The sequence below is a fragment of the Anolis carolinensis genome, chromosome 1 (genome assembly GCF_035594765.1).
Source record: "Anolis carolinensis isolate JA03-04 chromosome 1, rAnoCar3.1.pri, whole genome shotgun sequence".
Lineage (NCBI taxonomy): Eukaryota > Metazoa > Chordata > Lepidosauria > Squamata > Dactyloidae > Anolis > Anolis carolinensis.
The window spans coordinates 154,829,818-154,851,334 of NC_085841.1; the positions used below are offsets into that span (position 1 = coordinate 154,829,818).

Below are 21,517 nucleotides of genomic sequence, written 5' to 3' on the forward strand. Positions count from 1 at the left end.
CATCACATCTTGTTTGGACATCTATTTCTTCATTGCTGTATAGATTTTATACTGTTTGCCTTTAGTGTTTTCACTTGTTGGAAATGGGGCTGCAATTCTTATCCAAGAAATGACAGACTAATCGCTGCTCTGCCTCATGCTCTTACTAGACATCAGTGAACCAGAGAGAGGCCACAGAGTGATTTGCAAGGTGATTTGGGTACCCTTACCGTGCGTGGTTCCATGAATGTTACAGCTACTCTGATCCTAACTTCTTTGGGACTTCATAGGTAAGAGCAAAAGGAAATTGCTCTCTAAATGACTTTACAAAAGCAACAAAATGTTTGAACAAAATGCTCGAACTGTTGCTTTGAGCCACTAGAGATATCTTCAGGAATTGCTTTGCTTGAAAAGGAGATTTATCCAGATCTCTGGCTCCAGGTTTTTCATAGTTGCAGTTATGAAATGGCTTCTGCAGAATGTAACTTGAGAGTTTGTGAGCTTCCTTATAAACCCAATTGCTAATTCAAAGCAGTTTCTCCTCTCTTATTAGTGTACATTTCTATTGTACATTTCACTCTTTTGTATCTTCATGATTATTGTCAGTTCACAGACATCCTCTTCTTATAGAGCAGTCCCTTCAAACATTTTCGTATTACTATTAAGTTTGCACTCACTTTTCTCTCTTGTAACTTTCAGTGGTTCCCATTTATCTTTCTTTGAGTAGCGTTTTGTCCTCTCTTCAGGCTCTTCCTATATTAACCCATCTGTATAACTTTTTCCTGCCCAACATTTATAGGTTTCGTTTTCTTCTAGTGGCTTAAAATATCACCTTATCTATCTTTCCTTTTTAGCTTTCTCTAATGTCCTCCACCCTTCCCTTATCATTTAAGTTTTAGATTGTCTGCAGAGAAAACAGTATATAGAGTTGCTTCCCTATCTCTATACAGACATAACATTGCAATTTAAATATTATTAGAATTTTTATTAGTCTTAAAGCGTTAAGAGAAGTGTGTCTTCAGGCTGCTATTAATTGAAGAGTTCACTCACAAAAAATAGTAACTTGGGAGAATTAAGCCAACAGATAGATCCCACAAAATGGTAAGATTCTAATGGTAGAGCTCTGTTACAAAAAGACTGGGCATCAGAAAATTCAAGATAGAAGAGTATTGTCAAATTTTGTGGGATTTTCCATTATATTCATGGCTGAACAATTCTCACAAGAATACAGAAGCTTACATTCCACAAAAGCAGGTGGCTTGCCAAAGACCTCTCAGTGAGTTTCATGGCTTGAAGGCACTATAAAATGAAAGCCCTACCATCCAAATCTAGCACTTAATTCATACCACTAGTGCTCAGATTCCTTTAGTTGTATAGGCTTTGTTCCCGTCCCATTCAAAACATTGTCTGAACAAAGGTAAAATGTGAACTACTGTTAAATGTGAACTACTGGAGCCGTTTTCTTTGAGTGAGGCACTATTGCATTTTATCACATTGCGGATTTCTCTGCTTTGTGTTGTATTTGCCATCTCTCCATCTCCTCTGCCACCATCACCCAGTATTGTCCATATATTTATACTGATAAGAAAATTTAAAAAATCAGAAAGATCCAGTCTTGGAGCGGCTGAAATTAAGCACATATGGACTTGAATCCTTGGGACCCTCATGCTAGGCAATATATGACTACAGTCAATATTAAGAGGAGAAATGGCACAAACATTTGAAAATAGTATGCAAGAATATTTCAACAGCACATGAGAATGATGAATAACCTGTAAACTTCAGCCTCTTAATAGAACTAAATCTTAACTATACTCCCGTGACTAGAGATTTATGTCTATCTAAAGTAAGAAATAATTCTATAAGTTTTGCCACTGGCGCCAGCTGTGTTCTAGGCACTTGTTTTATTATTGTGCAGTAAATTTGATTAAAAGAGATCTGGCTGCAACAAAGTGGGGAAATTTCTTTCTATCAAGAATTAAAGAGGGAGAGAGATACACATTCTCCCCTGATTTATTTTATATTCCACCCTCTGCCATTCTTGGGAACATTTTAGCTGTTTTTATGTTATTCTCTAGCCAACTGGGCCATTGTGTCGTGTAGTAGGCGTCAGCTTCTGGTAATGCTTTCATGCATATTGGTGCCAGCAGTTTTTTGGCCCAGTTTCTCTGTTCCCCCAGAAACAGGTCTTCGAGGAGCTCGCTCTGTCCTCATAGTCTACAGAGAAAGACTTACAAGTCAAGGAACATTACTGTTCCAAGGACAATTGGTTCACCCTTCTGCTTATTGAAGCTGTATGTTTGAAACTTGTTTCTTTCCCCTTCCCCACCATAAAGCAGATTTTGATTCAGTGCAGGAGTTCAGCGCCTATGACATTAAGCATGTCCCAACTCTCTCTTGTAGAAGGCAATTAGATTATGCCCTCCTCTTGCCAACTTTCAAATATGCTGTTAAGAAGCATATTTGAGAGTTGGCTCCATTGTTTTTCTTTGTTGAGCTTTGGCCACATCACTTGTCAACATAGTATATATGCCATTAATCTAGTTTTGGTTTCACTGATGTAGAAATGACAGCAACAGGTAATAGATTAACAAAGATTATTGAATATTTGGGTTTGAGTCAATGAAAGATTAATCTTCTTGAAGCTGAGCAGATGTAAACTTATGCCATATGATTCATTTTCACAGTATGTCAAACTTGACCTTACAAATCCTCATCTGTCAAAGCAAAAAGAAATACATCTGCAGCACACACACACACACACAACAGCTCCTCTAGATCATTCCATTTTGTTCCCCAAATTTTTGAAGTTCATGTACCAAATAAATGAAGCTGTTTTTAAAGATGGTACCAAACACTTCTAAATAAAGGGAGAGTAGAGCTCACCCTTTCCCTACTACATCATATACAGGAATAAATGCCTAAGCATTATTTTGAAAATAATCACCATAATGTAATTCTAAATTAACACTAATAACATCTTTTAAAGAATTATAATTCATCCTTTGTGGGATTCATACTGTAATGATGTTGCTCTAGATGTGTTCACATTTACTTGAGTGATTATCTTCTTGCAGTAACCACTCAACTATATTCAATGTGCAGTGTAGTGCCATCCTGTTGTGGAAATCCCTTACTTTGTATGCACTACATCTGTCCTTATATGTGTTATAAGTAGGGCTCATAAACATGACATGTTGTTTCTATATAGAAAACACTAACTTTTTATTAGCTTGGAAAAAGTTGTAGGTGGACACTATTTCTCTGTGGTTGATCTCCTAATAAATACACAGCGAGCTGGGCCAGCTAAAAACTAATCATCCAGAGGTTGAATTACCAAACAATGGAAATTTTGAATTTCACCTTGTTCTTTATGGCCACAGTTTTCAATCCTTAAGGATCAATGTTTTCTTGTAAATAAATAAATGCATTGTACATTGTACAATAAAATTATTCTGATATTATGGCATTAGTAGTCAGAGCTGCAGACTCAAGAAAGAATTATGAGTCCCCCATGATCTGTGCTTGCCAACAAAAACAATTCTCCAATATGGTTTTTTAAGTACCGTTTTATCTTCACTTAAGATTTTCATCAGGCTTTCCAAATCTCTGATTTTCTCTTTCTGTTTGACACACACACACACACACAGAGAGAGAGAGAGAGACAGGGAAGGGAACCAATTGATTTTCATTATTCCATTGGATTGAGCAGCTCTTGCTTTCCTCTTTTTTTAGTGGGAAGAGAATATTTATTGTTCAACTAATTATATTTCTCACCACCAAGAGATTTTGCCAAGTAAACAAAGACATTACACACAAACACTTGGGAAGAGGTAGGATTTTGTAATTTCAGTTAGCAGATATAGGCCTTTAGCTGAGGGATCATAGAGCGCCTAATGCAAGGACAAAAAATGTTTGGCTCCATATGTTTTGTACTTCAGTTCCCACAATCTCTTTCTTATTGACAATGTTAGTTAGGGTTTTCAGAAAATGTGCAAAACATCTAGAGTTCAACACCTGTAGTATCTTGATCAAATGTATAACAATGGCAACAGGATAATATAATAATATTATACATTATTTCTATTCCGTTCTATTTTCCCAAGGGGATTCAGAGCAGATTACAGGTACATATATGGCAAACATTCAATGCTGTTATACAATTGGCAAGACAGACAGTACATAAACAGAGGCAAGGCTTCCTTCTTTTCATCTCCGACATCCGGCAATGCTCAACTCAGCTTATGGGGAGGTGCTGTTGTTTCATTTTTCCACGCCAAGGAGCCTGCCATCCATGGACGCCTTCCTGGTCGGATTTTCCTGGCATGTATTTCAGGGTGCTTTTCAGGGTGATAAGTGGCATCATAGTTTGGAAGAGGTACCAGGGACATACTAAATGGAGTGTTTGGGGCGGGCCGTGACCCATCACCCAATGCCATGTTTCCAGGCTCTGAGCAGAATTAGACAGAAACTCTTGACTAGATGACAGAACTGGAATTGTTGAACAGCCTGGTAGAGACATGATGCTATTAATTTAAAAGGTGATGTCTGCTTAGCACACCTGCTGTGGTCCTGAAATTCTGAAGATCGTTAATTTTAAATCAGATATTTTCCTGTCTGTATTCCTGGCACCCTGTGACAAGTTGGAATTTCCTTCAGCTCCTGGTTGGGAAATCTTTATTAATTGAGGAGTTGGCCAGCCTAAAATCAATACAAGATAGATTGAGAGAGAGAACAAATGACCACCAAGCTAATAAAAATGTGCATAGGATAGTGATTTTAGTGACCTTTTGAGGTGGTCATTGCAATTTGTATGGAAAGCAGATCATATTTTTCTAAAACATAATAAGACTGAGTCATAAGAATGGTATTGCAGTTGCTCTATATTCTTTATGAGACTATCTTGTACAATTGGCTGAATAATCAGGCCAGCTCCAGGTTCTAAAAAAAAACCCTTAATTTTAGTTGCAGAAAAGGTTTAACTCCTTAAAACCATTCAAATCCAGCTTACACAGGTTCCTTCAACTAGTTAGAACTGCATGGTTTAATCCACGTGGCTATGAAATATGGTATGCAATGTCCTGCAGACTGGTCTCTACAGTAACTGGGCCGCAGTTTATAACTCACAGCTAATACAAAGGAAACCTTTTTAGAACTTCTTAGCATTCAGCCAACCCAGGATGTTTGCCAAAAACTTTCCCCGATAGTATTACATACAACATAACTCTAAGGTGTGGGTTTTTTTAAGTTCCCTAGGTGTGAATATATATAGCAACATCTTTCAGACTGGTGGTGTTTAATTGTGGATTGATGACACTGGACCAACTATTTCCATTACACGTTACACATTATTTACACTTCTTTTCCCCCCGAACAGATGGCTTAGTTTTGAGCATCCTGAGTTTATTTTGACTTACTCAAGGATGTAACTAGAGAGCAGGCAGCTGTCTATAATATGTATAGGTAGCTTTCCATATGCAATGTAAATGAGAGGAAGAATATGCCCATCCTTCAGAACACAATCAGATGATTCATCAACCCAAATAAATATGGTTAGCAGGTTTAATGAAACCTCTGTACGCTACCAATTGGGGGAAATCCATTGGAATTTATAGTTAGAGATGTGTAGAAATGCGGTTCCTAGATTAATAGATAAATTAACAACTGTTTGTAAAGCTGTTCAGACAGATGCTGACTGTGACCTTGATCTTGAAGAGATTTACTTCAAGAGAAAAGGATCACTAACTGAGTAAGAAAAATGTGTACAACTCTGTACAAAAAGCAGAAACTTATCTTTTATCATAGTTTTTAAAGGTTTATATCTGGAGACTGTTTCGCCTTCATTAATCATCCTAAAGTATATGCATATATACCTATAGATCTCAAATCAGCAGCAAGGATGAAATAATTTGTTCAGCTTACGATTTTTTGGAAACATAGTTTGATCCTCATTTAAATCTTTCCTCCTCGTTGGCCCACAAAAACCCATTCCATCCTTTTATCTTCAAATAAGCTGATAAAAGAAAAATGAAAAAGTGTGGCTGCTTTTGGTCTCACGGATTAGGATCACAAGCACCTCTTCCTTTCCCCAAGAAGATTCTTTCTGTAGATACTGCAAGTTTTGCCACACTTTCATCTTATCAAGCAGACATGGCATGTTGAAGTGCATTTATTTTGAACTGCATTAGGCCCTAAATTATTTCAAAAGTTGTGTGCCTAATATACTTAAAACACTGCTTTCCAGCAGAAGTCTAATGTCGCCTTGCTTATCTCTTCCTTGTTAGGAGAATCTCTAAGTCTATTCATCACAGACACTGCGGGCGCCATGCTTTCCAGTTGTGAAAGAATTCCCTGACAGACCCTGTAAAATTAAGTTGTTAAAAAGCTCCCCTTCTGGCTTGTTTCAACACTGACCTAAACAAACCATGTTGCTGTTCAGCTCCTGATAAATCTTGAGTCCTGTTCTAAATCACTTCCTAATTTTAATGAGCTTATCTATCAGGCTTCCCCAGCTTTTTGCTGCAGCTGTTTCCCAAGATTGCCAAGCTGATAAAGCAAAGAATGAAATTATTTGTTATTACACATTATTCTTTAGAGGCAAAACTTTCTTTTCTTGAGGGTTGTGGGAGGAAGTTATTGATTTCGTGCCATAGTGTGAAATGTTTGACCTTTATAATGTGAGCAGTGATTACTAGACCAATAAATGACATCATTCCATTTAAACTTTCAGGAGAAAAACTTACTTATCACTTCCTTCAAAATATTTTTTGTTGACTTCTAAAGCCTGTTCAAGCAAACATATAGGGACATGTCAAACCATACAGTTACAAAAGTCAGATTTTAACAGAAACTTGATAGTTTCCTTAACATAATATTTATTATGTGTTTTGTAACGTAATAAGAATAAGCCCCCAATAGCGCAGCAGGTCAAACCGCTGAGCTGCTGAAGTTGCTGTCTGAAAGGTCGGTGGTTCGAATTTGGGGAGTGAGGTGAGCTCCCGCTGTTAGCCCCAGCTTCTGCCAACCTACCAGTTCAAAAACATGCAAATGTGAGTAGATCAATAGGTACCACTCCAGCGGGAAGGTAACGGCGCTACATGCAGTCATGCCAGCCACATGACCTTGGAGGTGTCTACGGGCAACGCCGGCTCGTCGGCTTAGAAATGGAGATGAGCGCAAACCCCCAGAATCGGATATGACTGGACTTAATGTCTGGGAAACCTTTACCTTTACCTTTAAAATAAAGTATGTAGCATTTATTATTTTAGGAAAATATGGCTTTAGCTGGCTGTATGAGACCAAAGAGTTTCAACGTTTTCTAAACAGTAAACTGACATAATCACATTTGGCCAAAAAAAAAAGGGGGGGCGGGTAAGCAAAAGCAACTCAGTTTTATTTTTTTGTTATTCATTTGGCTTTTAACAGGGTTTATAGTTCACAACCAAGAGTCCCCAGTGGGCAACAAGAAAGGGCCAGTGTTGCCTTGGCACATATGCCCATGGAAGATGCACACACATATATACGTGTGGGTGACTGATGAAGCAGAGGAGGCAGTGCAGCTGCCCGCAGGGGTTGCGCACCAGGTCCTCGTAGCGGAGGTGGGCCAGGCGGGCACGGAGGGGCAGCAGGATGGCGCACTGGAGCCGCAGGTCACGCAGCCAGCCCTGGCAGATCACCTCCAATTCACCACCCAGATATTTTTGGCTTACAACAAGGGGTGGCTCAAGCACTGCACAAATTACACAATTGTGGAAGGCGCCATCTGCTAGAGGGCGCCACCGGCAGGCTGCCAGGGCGGAAGAGTGTCCCTGCAACACGCCCCAGGTTTCCCTTGGCCAGGCCTTTGCTGGAGGGAGGAAACTCTTCCCTCCGGCAAAGGCTTGGGAGTTCGAGAAACCCGGTGCATGTTACAGGGACACTCTCCTGCCCCAGCAGCCTGCCGGTGGCGCCCTCTAGCAGATGGCGCCTTCCACAATTGTGTATTTTGCGTAGCACTTGAGGTGCCCCTGGTTGTAAGCCAAAAATATCTGGGGACCCACAGATTGAGAACCACTGATCTAGTGTCTCACTTCTATTCTGTTAAAATGTGGATTAGGCATTTCGCAGAGTCTTTTATTTCCATCAGGACCTTTTGGTGCTATGTCACCAAGATAGAGACTTATAATCCTCTCTCTTTCAGTCTGGCTCTCCCATTAAATTGAGCAAGGTGCCTTTTGGAAAATTCCTTGCTTATCTCATAGGAACCAGTTCAAGTCATAATCCGTCTGGTTTCTGATTCTAAACTGGTATTAAATGAGTCCATTCATACAAAAGCTATACCAGTTAGATGGGTAGATTGAAGAATTCATTGATGCATTTTTTTTGTGTTGGTTGAGACTGGCACTTCGGCAGAATTCAGATCCAGATGATGCATCTAAACAGAGCCCGTCATCTGTATGCTATATGAAGATCACAGCTGCAGCTTGCTGCCAATATTAGACTGTCACCAGAAGTGGGGGGAAAAGATACAATTTTCTTTTCCGTTTCTGTCAGGTTGTGTAACATCAGTAATCTCTGCTGGGTATTATGCTCTCGATAAGAGGCTTTTGTGATTGATTAAACACCTTAGCTTTGTTTTGGTGTTTAATCAATTGCAGCAGCCATTTAAAGCTTGGCATATTACAAAGGAGAAGAGATTATCACTGAATAATTCCAAGAGCAATATCAGGGTGGAGTTGTCTCTAATATTGTTATTTTCTTTATTCTAATGGTGGCTTGAGCTCTTAACAGCTTTTTTGCTGTTGTTTGCTTCTGCTGTCTCCAGAGAAAGCTTAATAAGGTCAACCACAGAATAGTTTGCTGAAGATCTTCTCAGATAAATATGAGGTAATAGTAAAATCGCATTAACACAGAGAACTGGGATAAAGATTGAGGATGGCTCACATCGATTGTCTTCACCCTGGTTGCTTGTTGTTGTGTTATGCTGTATCCTCCATCACCTGCAATGTAGCTAGTGGTGGGTGGGGATGATGGGATTTTGTGAGCCAGTGGAGAGCATCAGTCTGTAAAAGGCTGTGCCCCAAATTTATGTTCTACCTTAGTCATCCTGAGTTAGTGGAATATGATATATTACATTCTAGTCCTGATCCTCTGTTTCATCTTATGTAAGCACGTCACACATTTGAAGCCATCTGGAATAAAATCTTTAAAAAAAACAGAGCAGTAGGCACTTTTACTGTAAAGATATTAAAATAACTGCCTGCATTTAAAGATTGTGAACTGAGTAAAGAACATATTCACCTTTAACGTTGGTTAACTTCTGTTCCACCTAGCAGGTGGGGAAATGTTGATAACATCAAAGCACCATTACCTAAAGATGAAAATGATGTAGTATATAGATGGTCTGGTACCTTGGCAGGTGAAGTTACATCAAGAGTTCTGTTCATAAAATAAGGCATGCCTCTCTCAGTAAGTTCTACATATATAAAAGTAGGTACACACTGGGGCTTTTCAGAAACTTCTGCATTTATCAAGCAGTTGGAATTAGTCAAATTGATTGCACCACATTAAAGTCACATGTAAATTTCTGCAGGACCAGTACAACAACAACAATATTTATTACAGTCCAAAGACCCATCAGTAAATGAACAGTCAGGACCAGTAACTGCTCTATACATCATAATTATCAAACTTATATTAACAGGTCATGTAATGGGGAGATGAAAGCATTGGGGGAGGGAAGTAAATTCCCCAGGCCCATTGAAGTAATGGAAATCGTCTATAAAGTGTGTCTTCCATCTCTGTGGGCTCTGGATCCATGGAATGAATATATTTTTTAAAAAATTCTAATATTTCAAATATATAATTGTCAAAATAAAAATTTAATAGCAGTATGGGACATCTCACCTCTCATTCGCCTTGCCTGGTGGTCTGATGAGAAGACCATGTAGAAACTGCTCTACAGTGCATTGCTACGGACAAAGACGCTAGTTGAAGCGGGACAGAGGAGGGAGCAAGACGGAGTAAGGGGTGGAACTTGTGGATGGGATGGGAGACTGGAGTTTGCGCATGCACCTGGCAGGGTGTGTGCAAGGAGGAGGGCAAAAAAAGGGAAGGGGGTGGACTGTTCATCAGGAAGAGGTGGGTAAGGAGGCTAGGATTCAGAAGATGCAGGTGCCTTTGTTGTGTATGCAGGGATGTTGGGTTGGAAAGGATCGTTGAATCTATGTGAACTTTGTCCCTTAGATTAGGAACTCAAGCATCTTTATTTTGGGGTATCCTCAGGGGGTCCTGAAACCAATCCCCCACAGATACAATTGGCCAACTATACTTTGTCATCAGTCCCCAATCTTAGACCTTAGCTGATTAAGGTTTCTTGGCCATATTGACTTTGATGCTTGAGGTTCTGCTAGAATAGTCCCTTGCCAAGCATCTCTTTAAGGCTGACTTTTTCCAATAGTTTACTGGGACACTTGAATACTGGTGTTCATTCTGACACAGGTTCTTAGCAGCAGAGACTTCTTACCTACACTGAGAGCAATTAACCCTTCGTTGAGAAGGTGCCGATGGTGGTTCTAACCATTTAAAAGGTGTTTGCTTTCCTACGCTAACAGATTTTCCTCCCCTTTTCTTGACATTACCAAATGTGTGGTGTTGGTTTCTTTTCTTTTGTTTTGTTTTGTCTTTCAGGTATAACCCAACTTTAGTGTTTTGCAGCTATACCATGCGCCAGGCATTAGGAAGTGGGCCCTTCTCACCCACTTCTCCCATGTACCTTTTTTCAACAAAATATTTTTTTGTCTGATAGTTTCACAAGCACTAATGCACACTTCAAATGCAGGCGACATTTTGATCACCAAATTGTTTAGCACTTTATGCAGGCCACAGTCATGAAACTTCGAGAGGATGGCTGCTGGCTTCCTGTGGCAGAGCTGGTTGTTCCAACCCCCCTTCCCTCTTCCACTCTAACCATTTTGTCTGTCTATCTTGTCTTGTATTTAGTTTTCAAAGCAATGCCATGCTGGGGGTCTCCTTCCTTCCTTTTCCTTTTCTTTTAGTGCCTAAAAGGGAGCAATATATTTTTGGAGTTATAAATCTGCACACATCAATTTATATATATATATGACTTACCTGCAACCTTGAGAACGTTATGCAGATATCTTCTTATACTCTATTCCCCTATTATTTCAATTCAGTCAAAGAGACCTTAAACATCGCTTTTAATACTTTTCGAGATACCATTCCAAGAGGTTAGTCATGAATAAGGGGGAAAAAATGAAAGTAGAATGCCTTTCCTCTGGAAAAGCAGTAGGCTTATTTCCCTTGCCTGGTTTTGATATCTAAAGATGAAGAGGCGTGGAATGTAGACATAAAAATATATTGCTTCCCTTTGAAATTTAATCCTGTTCCACTTTTTCATTAATGTTGGCTCATCTTCTCCTTGATTTTTGTTTGTTTGGTTTGCAGTTTTGGTTTCTTCTTTTGTTTTTGCATGACTATGCAGCCTAGGAATAAATTGTTTTTGTATCTGTGCACAAGACTCTTCTCTTTCAGATCCAGTAATAAAGTTTTTTTTTAAGTTCCTCATTTTTTTAAAAAAAGATACAGTATTTTCAATTCTTAAACAACAATAAAAGCAATCTGTGTCAATTAATAGTAATATCTAGCCATCAATCAGTGGCAACCATTGGGAGAAAGTTAATGTCCTGTAAGAATATCGTTGTCTGCTGTTACTAGGTCACTTCGGGACAGTAGCAGAATTGGTGAGAAGCTGGAGCTGGAGTTACCGAATCTCACAGTGGATGTCCTGGAATTACTGCTGGAATTTGTTTATACAGGTTCCTTAGTAATAGATTCTGCCAATGCCAAAACACTCCTGGAAGCTGCCAACAAGTTCCAGTTTCATACATTTTGCAAAGTCTGTGTATCTTTTCTAGGTAAGCATTTGTGTTATTTTTTTCTTTTTCTACCTCTGAATTTTAATGTTTTCTGTGCTTTATTACCAAATGCCATCACAATATAACAACCCCTACTTCCCAATGTGAGTATAACTCTAGTTTGGATGTCCTGTTGAAGGCATTAGGAGCCTGGCTTGCTGCATCTTTGGCCCAAGGCTGGGTAGATGCCTCATGTCAACTGAATGGCAGAGAAAACAAAGAAAGTTATACTGGCACAGAATTCTGCTCCCTGAAGAATTACAATTTGCTTATGGAATTGGGGAAAACATGCCTCTAACCCTTGCTAGTGTATTAAAAATCAGGGGTATAGCTATGTGAGGGTATCAAAATGAAGATGTTACCTCCCTCAAATTAGAATGGTCTCTTAGTTATTTTCCTTCAATCTCCAAACTTTGCAGAGCATGAGACACTGAACATCGTTCACATCTAGAACTCTCCTATTAATTCATAGAATCATAGAGTTGGAAGAGACCTTCAGGGCCATCTACTCCAACTTTCTGCCATACATGAACACACAATCAAAACACTCATGGCAGATGGCCATCCAGCCTTTGTTAAAAAAAACCTCCAAAGAAGGAGACTCAATCACACAACGAGGCTGTGGAAACAAGAATTGGCGTTAAAGCTTCCGTGGGGACATCTTTTCCCTATGATAGCTCTTTCAGGATTGAATTTCCCCATCCCAGGGTAAATGTCTCTCACTTCCTGTTGTCTCACCCCCATTTGTAACCATGAGTCATTTTTTAAGTTGGATGTTTGTAACTCGGATGTTTGTAACTATCTGTATTCAACTGCCAGAAAGCTCTTACCATCAGGAAATTCTTCCTAATGTTTAGGTGGAATATCTTTTTCTGCAATTTGAATCTGTTGCTCACTTTATCTTCGTGTCAATCCAGAGCATCAAATTTTAGATCTATCCTGGAATTATTTTACCTGCCAGCCCCTGTCGCATTATAAATAATGGAAGGAGTCCTGATCATCCACTGTTGGATAGCCATCTTGTCATCCCCCTCCTTTTCTTGTTGTAGTAGCAGCCACTGGGTGCCACATGGCTAGTGTCCATCACCTGTCATCTGGAGTGACCTGTGGCCAAGATAACAGAGAGATGTGAAAGAAGAGAGGAAGAAATAAGGAATTGCCTCTCCTCCCCCCCCCCTCCGCCCTGCTTCTCCAATTGCCCCAGTCACTGTCACTTCAAGAGATGAACAATGCACACTAGCCACGTTGTACCTAGTGGCCACTGCTACAGTAAGAAAAGTCATATTCTTGCTGAGCTAGAGAACCAAAACCTCACTGGACAGATTTATATGGTGGCTTAGGGTAATTAAGGTGCTGGGTTCTCTAACTGAAAGTCATATACATTTCCTTGTTCTAATACATCTCATCACATCAATAATGGACTTCTGATATATATAGATGGCACCCAATTTCTACTACACCTTCCCACCTAAAGCCAAAGAAGATGCCCTGACCCTAAACCAGTGTCTGCCATCAATAATGGACTGCATGAGGACAAACAAATGTAAACGTAATCCAGATGAAACAGAGGTATTCCTGGTCAAGTTGGGAGGCAGATCAGAGAAAAGGGATCTAGTCTGTGTGGATAGTGTTACATTCCCCTGGAAGCCACAGATTTGCAGTTTGGGGTTCCTCCTGGATTCATCACTGAACCTGGAGGGCCTGGTATCTGAGGTGGCAGAGAGGGCCTTTGTGCAATTAAAACTTGTGTACCAACTGTGCTTGTTCATTAAGAGTCCAGATTTGGCCATGGTGGTACATGTCTTATTTCTACCCGTCTGGATTACTGTACATGGGGCTGTCTCTGAAGAGTGCTCAGAAACTTCAGCTGGTCCAAAGAACTGCAGCCAGGTTGCTCACTGGGGCTGGCTACAGGGAGCAGACAACCCCCTTTAAAGCCCTAGACGGTTCAGGGCCAGGCTATTTGGCCAACTACATCCCCTTGTACAAACCTGCCCGGGCCCTTAGATCTTAACATAATAAATAATAATAATAATAATAATAATAATAATAATAATAATAATAATAATTCTATTGCAAACACTGGTTCTTTTACTCTAAGGTTCTTGTGCATCTTCCTGTTTCGCTGGAGTATGTCTTGTCCAGATTGTTCACATCTCTTCCGAAGCTGAATATTGAATGGCTTTTTCTGTCTTGGTGAAGATTTACTTTAATATCTGCCATTCAGTACGTTTTTAAATTAATAGATTTTTATGACTTTCATAATGATCCACAGATATATCCATGCATATTATCTCTAAAGATTCAACTACTATAACAAAATACATTTATTTCCACTAAATCAATGTGAGATTTTCCTTTTCCAATACTTAATATCTGGATGCAGTGAACCATGTTATGGTTATGCAATTGGGAGAGTTGGTGGTAGGTTTCATTATAGATGAGGAACTAGAGGTTTGTATTCTCATTTAGAGAATTCATAAAATATAATTGCTTATTTTTATTTATAGCTCTTCCCGAATTGAGCTTCAGAGATAGTGGAGTATTTGCTGTGGAAAGTTTAGAGCAAAGCATTTTACTTAGCCTCATTTTTCACGTTTGCATCACATAAACTAAGCATCTCATAATTCAAAAGCCCTATTTGCAGTATTCTTCAGAAAACCACCAGTGGAAAAACTGGTCCATTCCACCTAGTATGTTACAGAAATCAATAGGTCATGAATACATTTTTCTTCTCCTTTTCTTTTTGTATTTATTTTAGTTGAGCATCCTTCCATCTTCTTTTGGATTGGTCGAAACTAGGCATTGCAGTCCAGCATATCTGGAAGATACCAGCTTAAGGAAGGTTGCTTTGAGCAGCCTAAACTGATTCCCTTTCTTTCAGTCTTGCAATGACTTTAGTATTTTTCTATTAAAAAATAAAAATTGTAGGGGGAAGGGATTAGAGCTGTGGCTTCCCAAGTAATACTTTCTCCATGACAAATTGGTGCAGTGCACTAGAAGTTGGTCGCCCAGCATGGAGGTGAGAAAAAACATTTGTGAAGGCAGCACTAATGAAAATTTTACCATTGTTGGTACTGAGGAAAAAATGAGCATTAGTTTTGTCAGCTGGGGAACAGTGCAAATAAAATGCTTCTTGCCTCATAGCCATTAAAATCTCATTACCTCTTCTTGGAGAAGCTTGGATTGGTACAGATTCAGTGCGCTTAGCTATGGTTAATAGATTTTGGATAAACTCTTTAGAATTTTTGACAATTCCTTTTCCATCTACACAAATCCCTTGTGCCCATCTTTACCATGGTTAAGTGTTTAATTGGCATTGATGATCACTACTGTTCGCATTAACAGGAAATCCTCCCAGTCAGTTTCCTGGCTTCCAGTCCTAGTTGATTCCATGTATTTTCAAGATCTTTTCTCTTGATTAGTATTATCTGTAATTGATGTCCTGATGTAAATTTTAACTATGGTTAAGAAGCTTAGTGGCATTAGAGACAAAAACCCAGTGGAACTAGATTGATTAATTTGATGGCCAATAGACTAGGTTCATTATGTGTGCAGTGGCCCTTTAAAAGTTGACAAGTGAGAGTCATGAGAATTAAGTTGAAAATTCCTGAGAAATTTGTTTCAAGAATGAAAAGATGTTCTGCACATCCTTAACATATAACAGATCCATTTCCTAACATCTTTTTCTTGACAGCCATAAGGGCTATCACATTGCTTGTTATGGTTATACCTAAGTTTCTAGCTGAGGTTTTTTTTTCTTCTTAAAGGTTCATACAGAAAGGTCTGGTGTAAAGTATGTAGCCTGACCTTCTCATTCATGGAATCAGTATCCACAGTTTCATTTATTCATATCCATCAAAATATGTCATGTCTAGGCATTTTGTAAGCTATCCAGTGTGATTCTATGGTATTCTTGGGCTGGAAGGCCTTCATTTTAATAGAGTTTACTATTATCCACAGGTTTTTTATCCACATGAGGTCCAAACACTTATCTCCTGTCAATACGAAGGTTGTACTGTACATCTTTTGATACTGTGAAAGCAGCATCCATTCAATAGTCCTAGGATGAATACAAGTTGCTTTTTTTACACTATTGACTGAAATATATCTTTTCCTGTTGATCCTTACCGCTTTGAATCTTAAATTAATGTTTTATTACTAATGTTGGCAAACAGTTCCCAAGCATGAAACTTACCAACCTTCTTAAGGGATTTGGTGCAGTCTCTTTTTCTTAGCTAAATGAAGTTTTGTATAACTGAGCATTTCGACCACAAACACTACAGGCCTTCTCTAAAAGATAGGTAAATCTATGTCTTTGATTGTTCCTTTACAACCCCATTAATTGATTGTATGGATTAGGTCAGTATGATGACCGGGATCTATATTGAATATGATGTCTTTGAATAGCATTGCTCGATTAGATCCCAGGAGACAACAACCATTGTCAAAAAAAGGGACACGTTCAGTCACTAATATTAACTGTTACTGAATAGACATCAATTGACTTGGCTTGGCTTTTCAAACTTCAATTGGTTCAGCAACCTACCTTTTGAAGTTATGTTCCTTTCACAAGCCACACACTTCCTGTTCATTTGCTTGTGTCTCAAAGGGCAGAGTCTTTTGCTCAGTCCTCAAGGATTTTTCCTACTACAAGATGGGACCTTAGTGTCTTGGGGCTGTCTTCTCTTCTCTTGGGAAGGAGTTTGGCTAAGAAATCCTGTTCTCGACTGTGACATACTTGGAGGTCAAAGGGGTTATCTGCTTAGTGTACCATGAAATCCACTTTTGAACATTTATAATTCATGACTTCCTTTGGCCATTGTTTAAAGAGGAAAATGCCATTTCTTTTATATTTTGAATTTGAAAGAATCCAGTTTCTTTACAGTACACCTATTTTTATTACTTGCACATTTGTGCTACATACTCATGCTGCTGGAAAAACAGATATGCACTTCCAAAAGCCTAGGGAGCATGAAGAAAATAGTAGCAATTACTATTAGTATCATCATCATTATCGTTATACTTTCTTCCTCCATTCTGGGACTCCAAGCAGCTTACAAATATTATAACAGAACAGATTTTAAAAATCTTATCACTAACACATACAAAGGTTAAACTGTCATTAAATTATCATTAGAATTACTGTAATAGTAATAACCATTAAAAAGCAAGAACAATGATAACAAATATGGAAAATATAGCATATTGTTAAACATTGTTTACCCTTTATAAGGAGGACTGGTTTGAACTGATGACAATTCTTAATATTAATTCATTCTGGTATTAATTACTCTTGGTAGGTTCAGGTTGAAGTTAGAGGCTAAGGGTAAATATAGTGTTAGTCCTGGTGTCCTACTATCACCAAGGTCTTACTTCTACTATACGTCTGATGCTGTTCCTTGGGATCAGCACTCATGTTTGTGTGTATGCTTTCAAGTCACCTGTCAACTTATGGTGACCCCATGGATTTTATGGGGGTTTCTAAGATGATTTTGCCAACTCCAGCTTGATAATATAGCCTACATGAGCCACTGTGGCACAATGGGTTAAACCCTTGTGCCGGCTGAACTGTTGACCTGAAGGTTGGGTTGCTGACCTGAAGGCTCGAATCTGCAAGACAGGGTGAGCTCTACCTTGCGGGGACATGAGAGAAGCCTCCCAGCTAACACATCCCAGCGTCCCCTGGGCAATGACTCTGTAGACGGCCAGTTCTCTCACACCAGAAGCGATTTGCAGTATGTTCTCAAATCACTTCTGATACAATATAGATACAGATATAGATATAGCCTACAGAACTGTTATAGGGGGTAGAATATTTTTCTTTAAGCTGACTTTCTTTGGGAAGCTGAATTCTGCAGCTCATACCAAGCTGTAGTAGAGCATTTCTCTACTTCTGTGGACTCAATGCAGCCCGGCTTACATTGATTTAGCACAAGCAGAATTCATTCACCCTTATATATATTAGCCCCATCTGCTACAGCCAGATAGATTTTCCCTGAGTAGCTACAGAGTCTTGTCTTCATTTTATTTCCTCTGTTATATATATATTTGGAAAAACCTGTGGCCATTTAATTTAGCCATTTGTTTTTGAGATAGAATTCTTCCCACTCTGGTTCTCTTTCGGATGCTGGGTGACAGCATACAGGTTTCAAAGCAGGAAAACAAAGTGAGGCAGGTCTGTTTATAGGTAGTGATTGGTTCAGAAAAACACACCAGTATGTCTGAAGCATAAGTTGATGCCAGGATTTTGACTTGTTCCTCCTCCCCTTTCTCTTTCATATATGTTCCTTTTAGAAAAACAGTTGACTGCTAGCAACTGCCTAGGAATATTAGCCATGGCTGAAGCAATGCAGTGCAGTGAACTATACAACATGGCGAAGGCCTATGCGTTGCAGATTTTTCCAGAAGTGGCAAATCAAGAGGAGATTCTTAATATCTCCAAGGACGACTTCATCTCTTACATGTCCAATGACAGCCTGAACACGAAAACGGAAGAGCTGGTTTATGAAACGGTGATAAAGTGGATTAAAAGGGATGCTGCAATCAGAGCCCAGGTAAGGAGAAGGAGAAACCTTCCTGGATTTTTGCTCTTTCTTCCATTATCATAAGTAGCTTCTTAAAATAGAATACTGTTCTGTGCTGTTCTAAATCCTAAACCCAGAAGGAAAAAAGGGGGTAGAGGAGAGCAAAGAGAAAATGAAACTTTCTTTTAATTTTGTCATTTGATCCCCATGTCTGATTAGAATTAAAAAGTTCACATTTGCTGCACGTCCTACGCTAAAAATAGCTTGGCCAAAGATAGCTCTTGTAGGATTAGTATTGTGTGATAATGTGCCTTCAAAAATGGGATAACTTTTTTTTTTCAAAAGAAGAAGAAGCAACTCGCATTCAGCAAAAAGCAAGACTCATTGCTAAAGCTCTAGGCACTGAATGTTAATAATGTGTCTCATAGTACTGAGAGAAACTGCTTTGTATCTGTGCTAGCGCTTTGCAGATGCCAGTAAATATTTATTGGACCTACCTTCTCTAGACAAGTTACTCTTCTAGGCAGTTGACCTTAGGATGAGATAAGGATTCAGATAAGGGTTATAAATACTGTCTGCCTTTGAGGACAGAGATAGTATATGTCCTTGGGCTAAAAGAAGTACAACAGCAGCACGTAAATTTGCCGGTTGCCTTACCTGATTAAGATTTGTAGTAAGCTAGCTTCACAGCTTATCGACCCAAGACCTAGGAATTGACCCAGTGATCAAACATCTTCCCCATTTGCTCCTGCTATCAGTCCAACCCTCAGTGAAGTTGAGAAATAGATTATCTTATAATGTTGGATTATTATGGGATAGAATACAGATGCTTGTGTAATGTGTTCCAGGCCCTTGTAATACAAGGAGTTATGGCTACCTCCCAGGAGTCATTATTCCCATCCTAAATATAAGAATTATGAGAATTATTTCCTAAATATAACTGTAGAATTTTAAAATTAGAGGTAAGTTATCTTACTGTTTCATTTCATTTCCTAGGGTGTAGTGTTATTTCATTTGCATATATGGACAATTGATGCGTCAACCAGTTAGAAACTGCTTATCTAAAAGTCTCAGGATAAGGTATTTGTTTAATGAATGCAGTTAGTGGATAATAGATCTAGAAAACTAACTAACTTTTAGTTAAAACTAACTTTTATCATGTCAGACTTGGAAATAATTGGGAGGAAACAAAGACCATAACACCCATTAATAAGACATTCGAATGAGTCCTTGATTGCATTAGGCCTTCTATTAAATGTTTTCAGAGCACTTCCCTGTTGATTGTATTCTACCTACGTTATTTTTGTTGCAAAAACAGATTTGACCTCCAAAAATTAATCATTTGAACAATCAGGCACTTGATTTATGTAACACCTTTCCATAATCAATAAGGTTTAAGAGGTGCACAGTGGCTCAAGATTGAGAAATAACCAGTAATGCATGGTAGCTGAAATAAATTAGAACTGCTTCATAATGAAGCTGCACTAACAAAAAAAAATAACAAAATCATTTACAGATTATTTCACTTCCAGTGCAAACATCATTTGGTCTTGCTAGTTAGCAACAGCAGGCAAATTTGGGGACGGACTTTTAAAGGAGACAGGGCTATTTGTCAGATCTAAGGATGTAACATTGTTGTCCTTCCCATCCCCAAGCTGACTTGAGCTGGATTATTCAGTTATTCATCTTCCATCTGCTGAGAAAATTGGAGGTTGGAGGTGCAATGGGGAAGCTACAAGGGAAATGAGTGTAATGGCATTTTATTGTTGTAACTCCCACTATACTCAATAGGACTTACTTCTGTATAGACAGAGGGAGAGAGCTACATTCCCAATCTTTCTGCAGTTCCAGTACTTCCAGCTCCCATTCCACCCCTTGTACTGTACCCAGCTACAGGAATTGAGCTTGATGTGTCTTCCCTCGTCATTTCCCAGCTGTTCCCTGGGAACACAGAACAGGCTGAGTTAGAAGAGGGAGGCTGTACTGCAAAAAGGCTAGGGATTTTTTGGAGAAGGTATGGGTCCTTCCATACAACCCTATAACCCAGAATATCAAGGCAGAAAATCCCACTATATCTGCTTTGAACTGGGTTATCTGTGTCCTTACTTTTACTTAGGTGATCCCTCGTAGTTTGAGAATGATGGTCTTCCAGCTGTGGGGTCCTGTGGGTGGGTTCTTAGGTGGCTAAAGAGACCTATTCTTGATCTGCATGTTCTACCGCAGTGAGGACATCAGTTTCCAGGTGGAAGGCGGTCCTGGTCAGGGTTGGCTTGACGGGCCTTCCTCTTGGAACGTTTCTCCCTTAAGCCCTCTATTTGTGCCTCTTCGAACTTCGCAGCACTGCTGGTCACAGCTGACCTCCAATTAGAGTGCTCAAGGGCCAGGGCTTCCCAGTTCTCAGTGTCTATGCCACAGTTCTGAGTCCAAACTGCCTTATACAGTAGAGTCTCACTTATCCAACATAAACGGGCCGGTAGAACGTTGGATAAGCGAAAATGTTGGATAATAAAGAGGGATTAAGGGAAAGCCTATTAAACATCAAATTATGTTTTACAAATTAAGCAACAAAACATCATGTTTTACAACAAATTGACAGAAAAAAGCAGTTTAGTACATGGTAACATTATGTAGTAATTACTGTATTTACGAAGTTAGCAGAAAAACATCACAATGTATTGAGAACATTGACTACAAAAACATTGATTACTAAAAGGCAAACTGTGTTAGATAATCCAGAACATTGGATAAGCGAATGTTGCATAAGTGAAACTACTGTATTCCAGTTCAAAGCAGATAACATGGGGTTTTATTCTGCTGTGTGGAAGGGGCTTTTGTCTCCATAGCTATGCTTCTTCTGATGTAGAATTTTGGCTTCCTTTTCGACAATTGGTAGTCTGAAGACACATTTTTCTTCTAACCTCAGCCTGTGGGTCACATGTGGTCCCAAGGCCATTTTTGTAGCTGTTAAGGAACTCCTGTTGTCCACTGAAGAAAAATTGGAAAATATTTATCCCAGAATTCACCAAGGCAGTTATGAACATGCAACCTAGCTCTATAGTATCTCCCTGCCTGAGCCACCACTACGGCATCCCCACT

At 39.2% G+C, this 21,517-nt stretch overlaps 1 protein-coding gene across 1 annotated transcript in view; it reads left to right on the plus strand.

Annotated features, from left to right (window-relative positions):
• Positions 1 to 21,517, plus strand: part of klhl29 (kelch like family member 29) — a 543,161-nt gene that overhangs the window by 417,531 nt on the left and 104,113 nt on the right. Inside the window, exons 7-8 of the mRNA XM_008117088.3 lie at positions 11,695 to 11,894; positions 18,192 to 18,451. Coding sequence (XP_008115295.1) covers positions 11,695 to 11,894; positions 18,192 to 18,451 — 460 coding nt within the window. The remainder of the gene's footprint in view (positions 1 to 11,694; positions 11,895 to 18,191; positions 18,452 to 21,517) is intronic.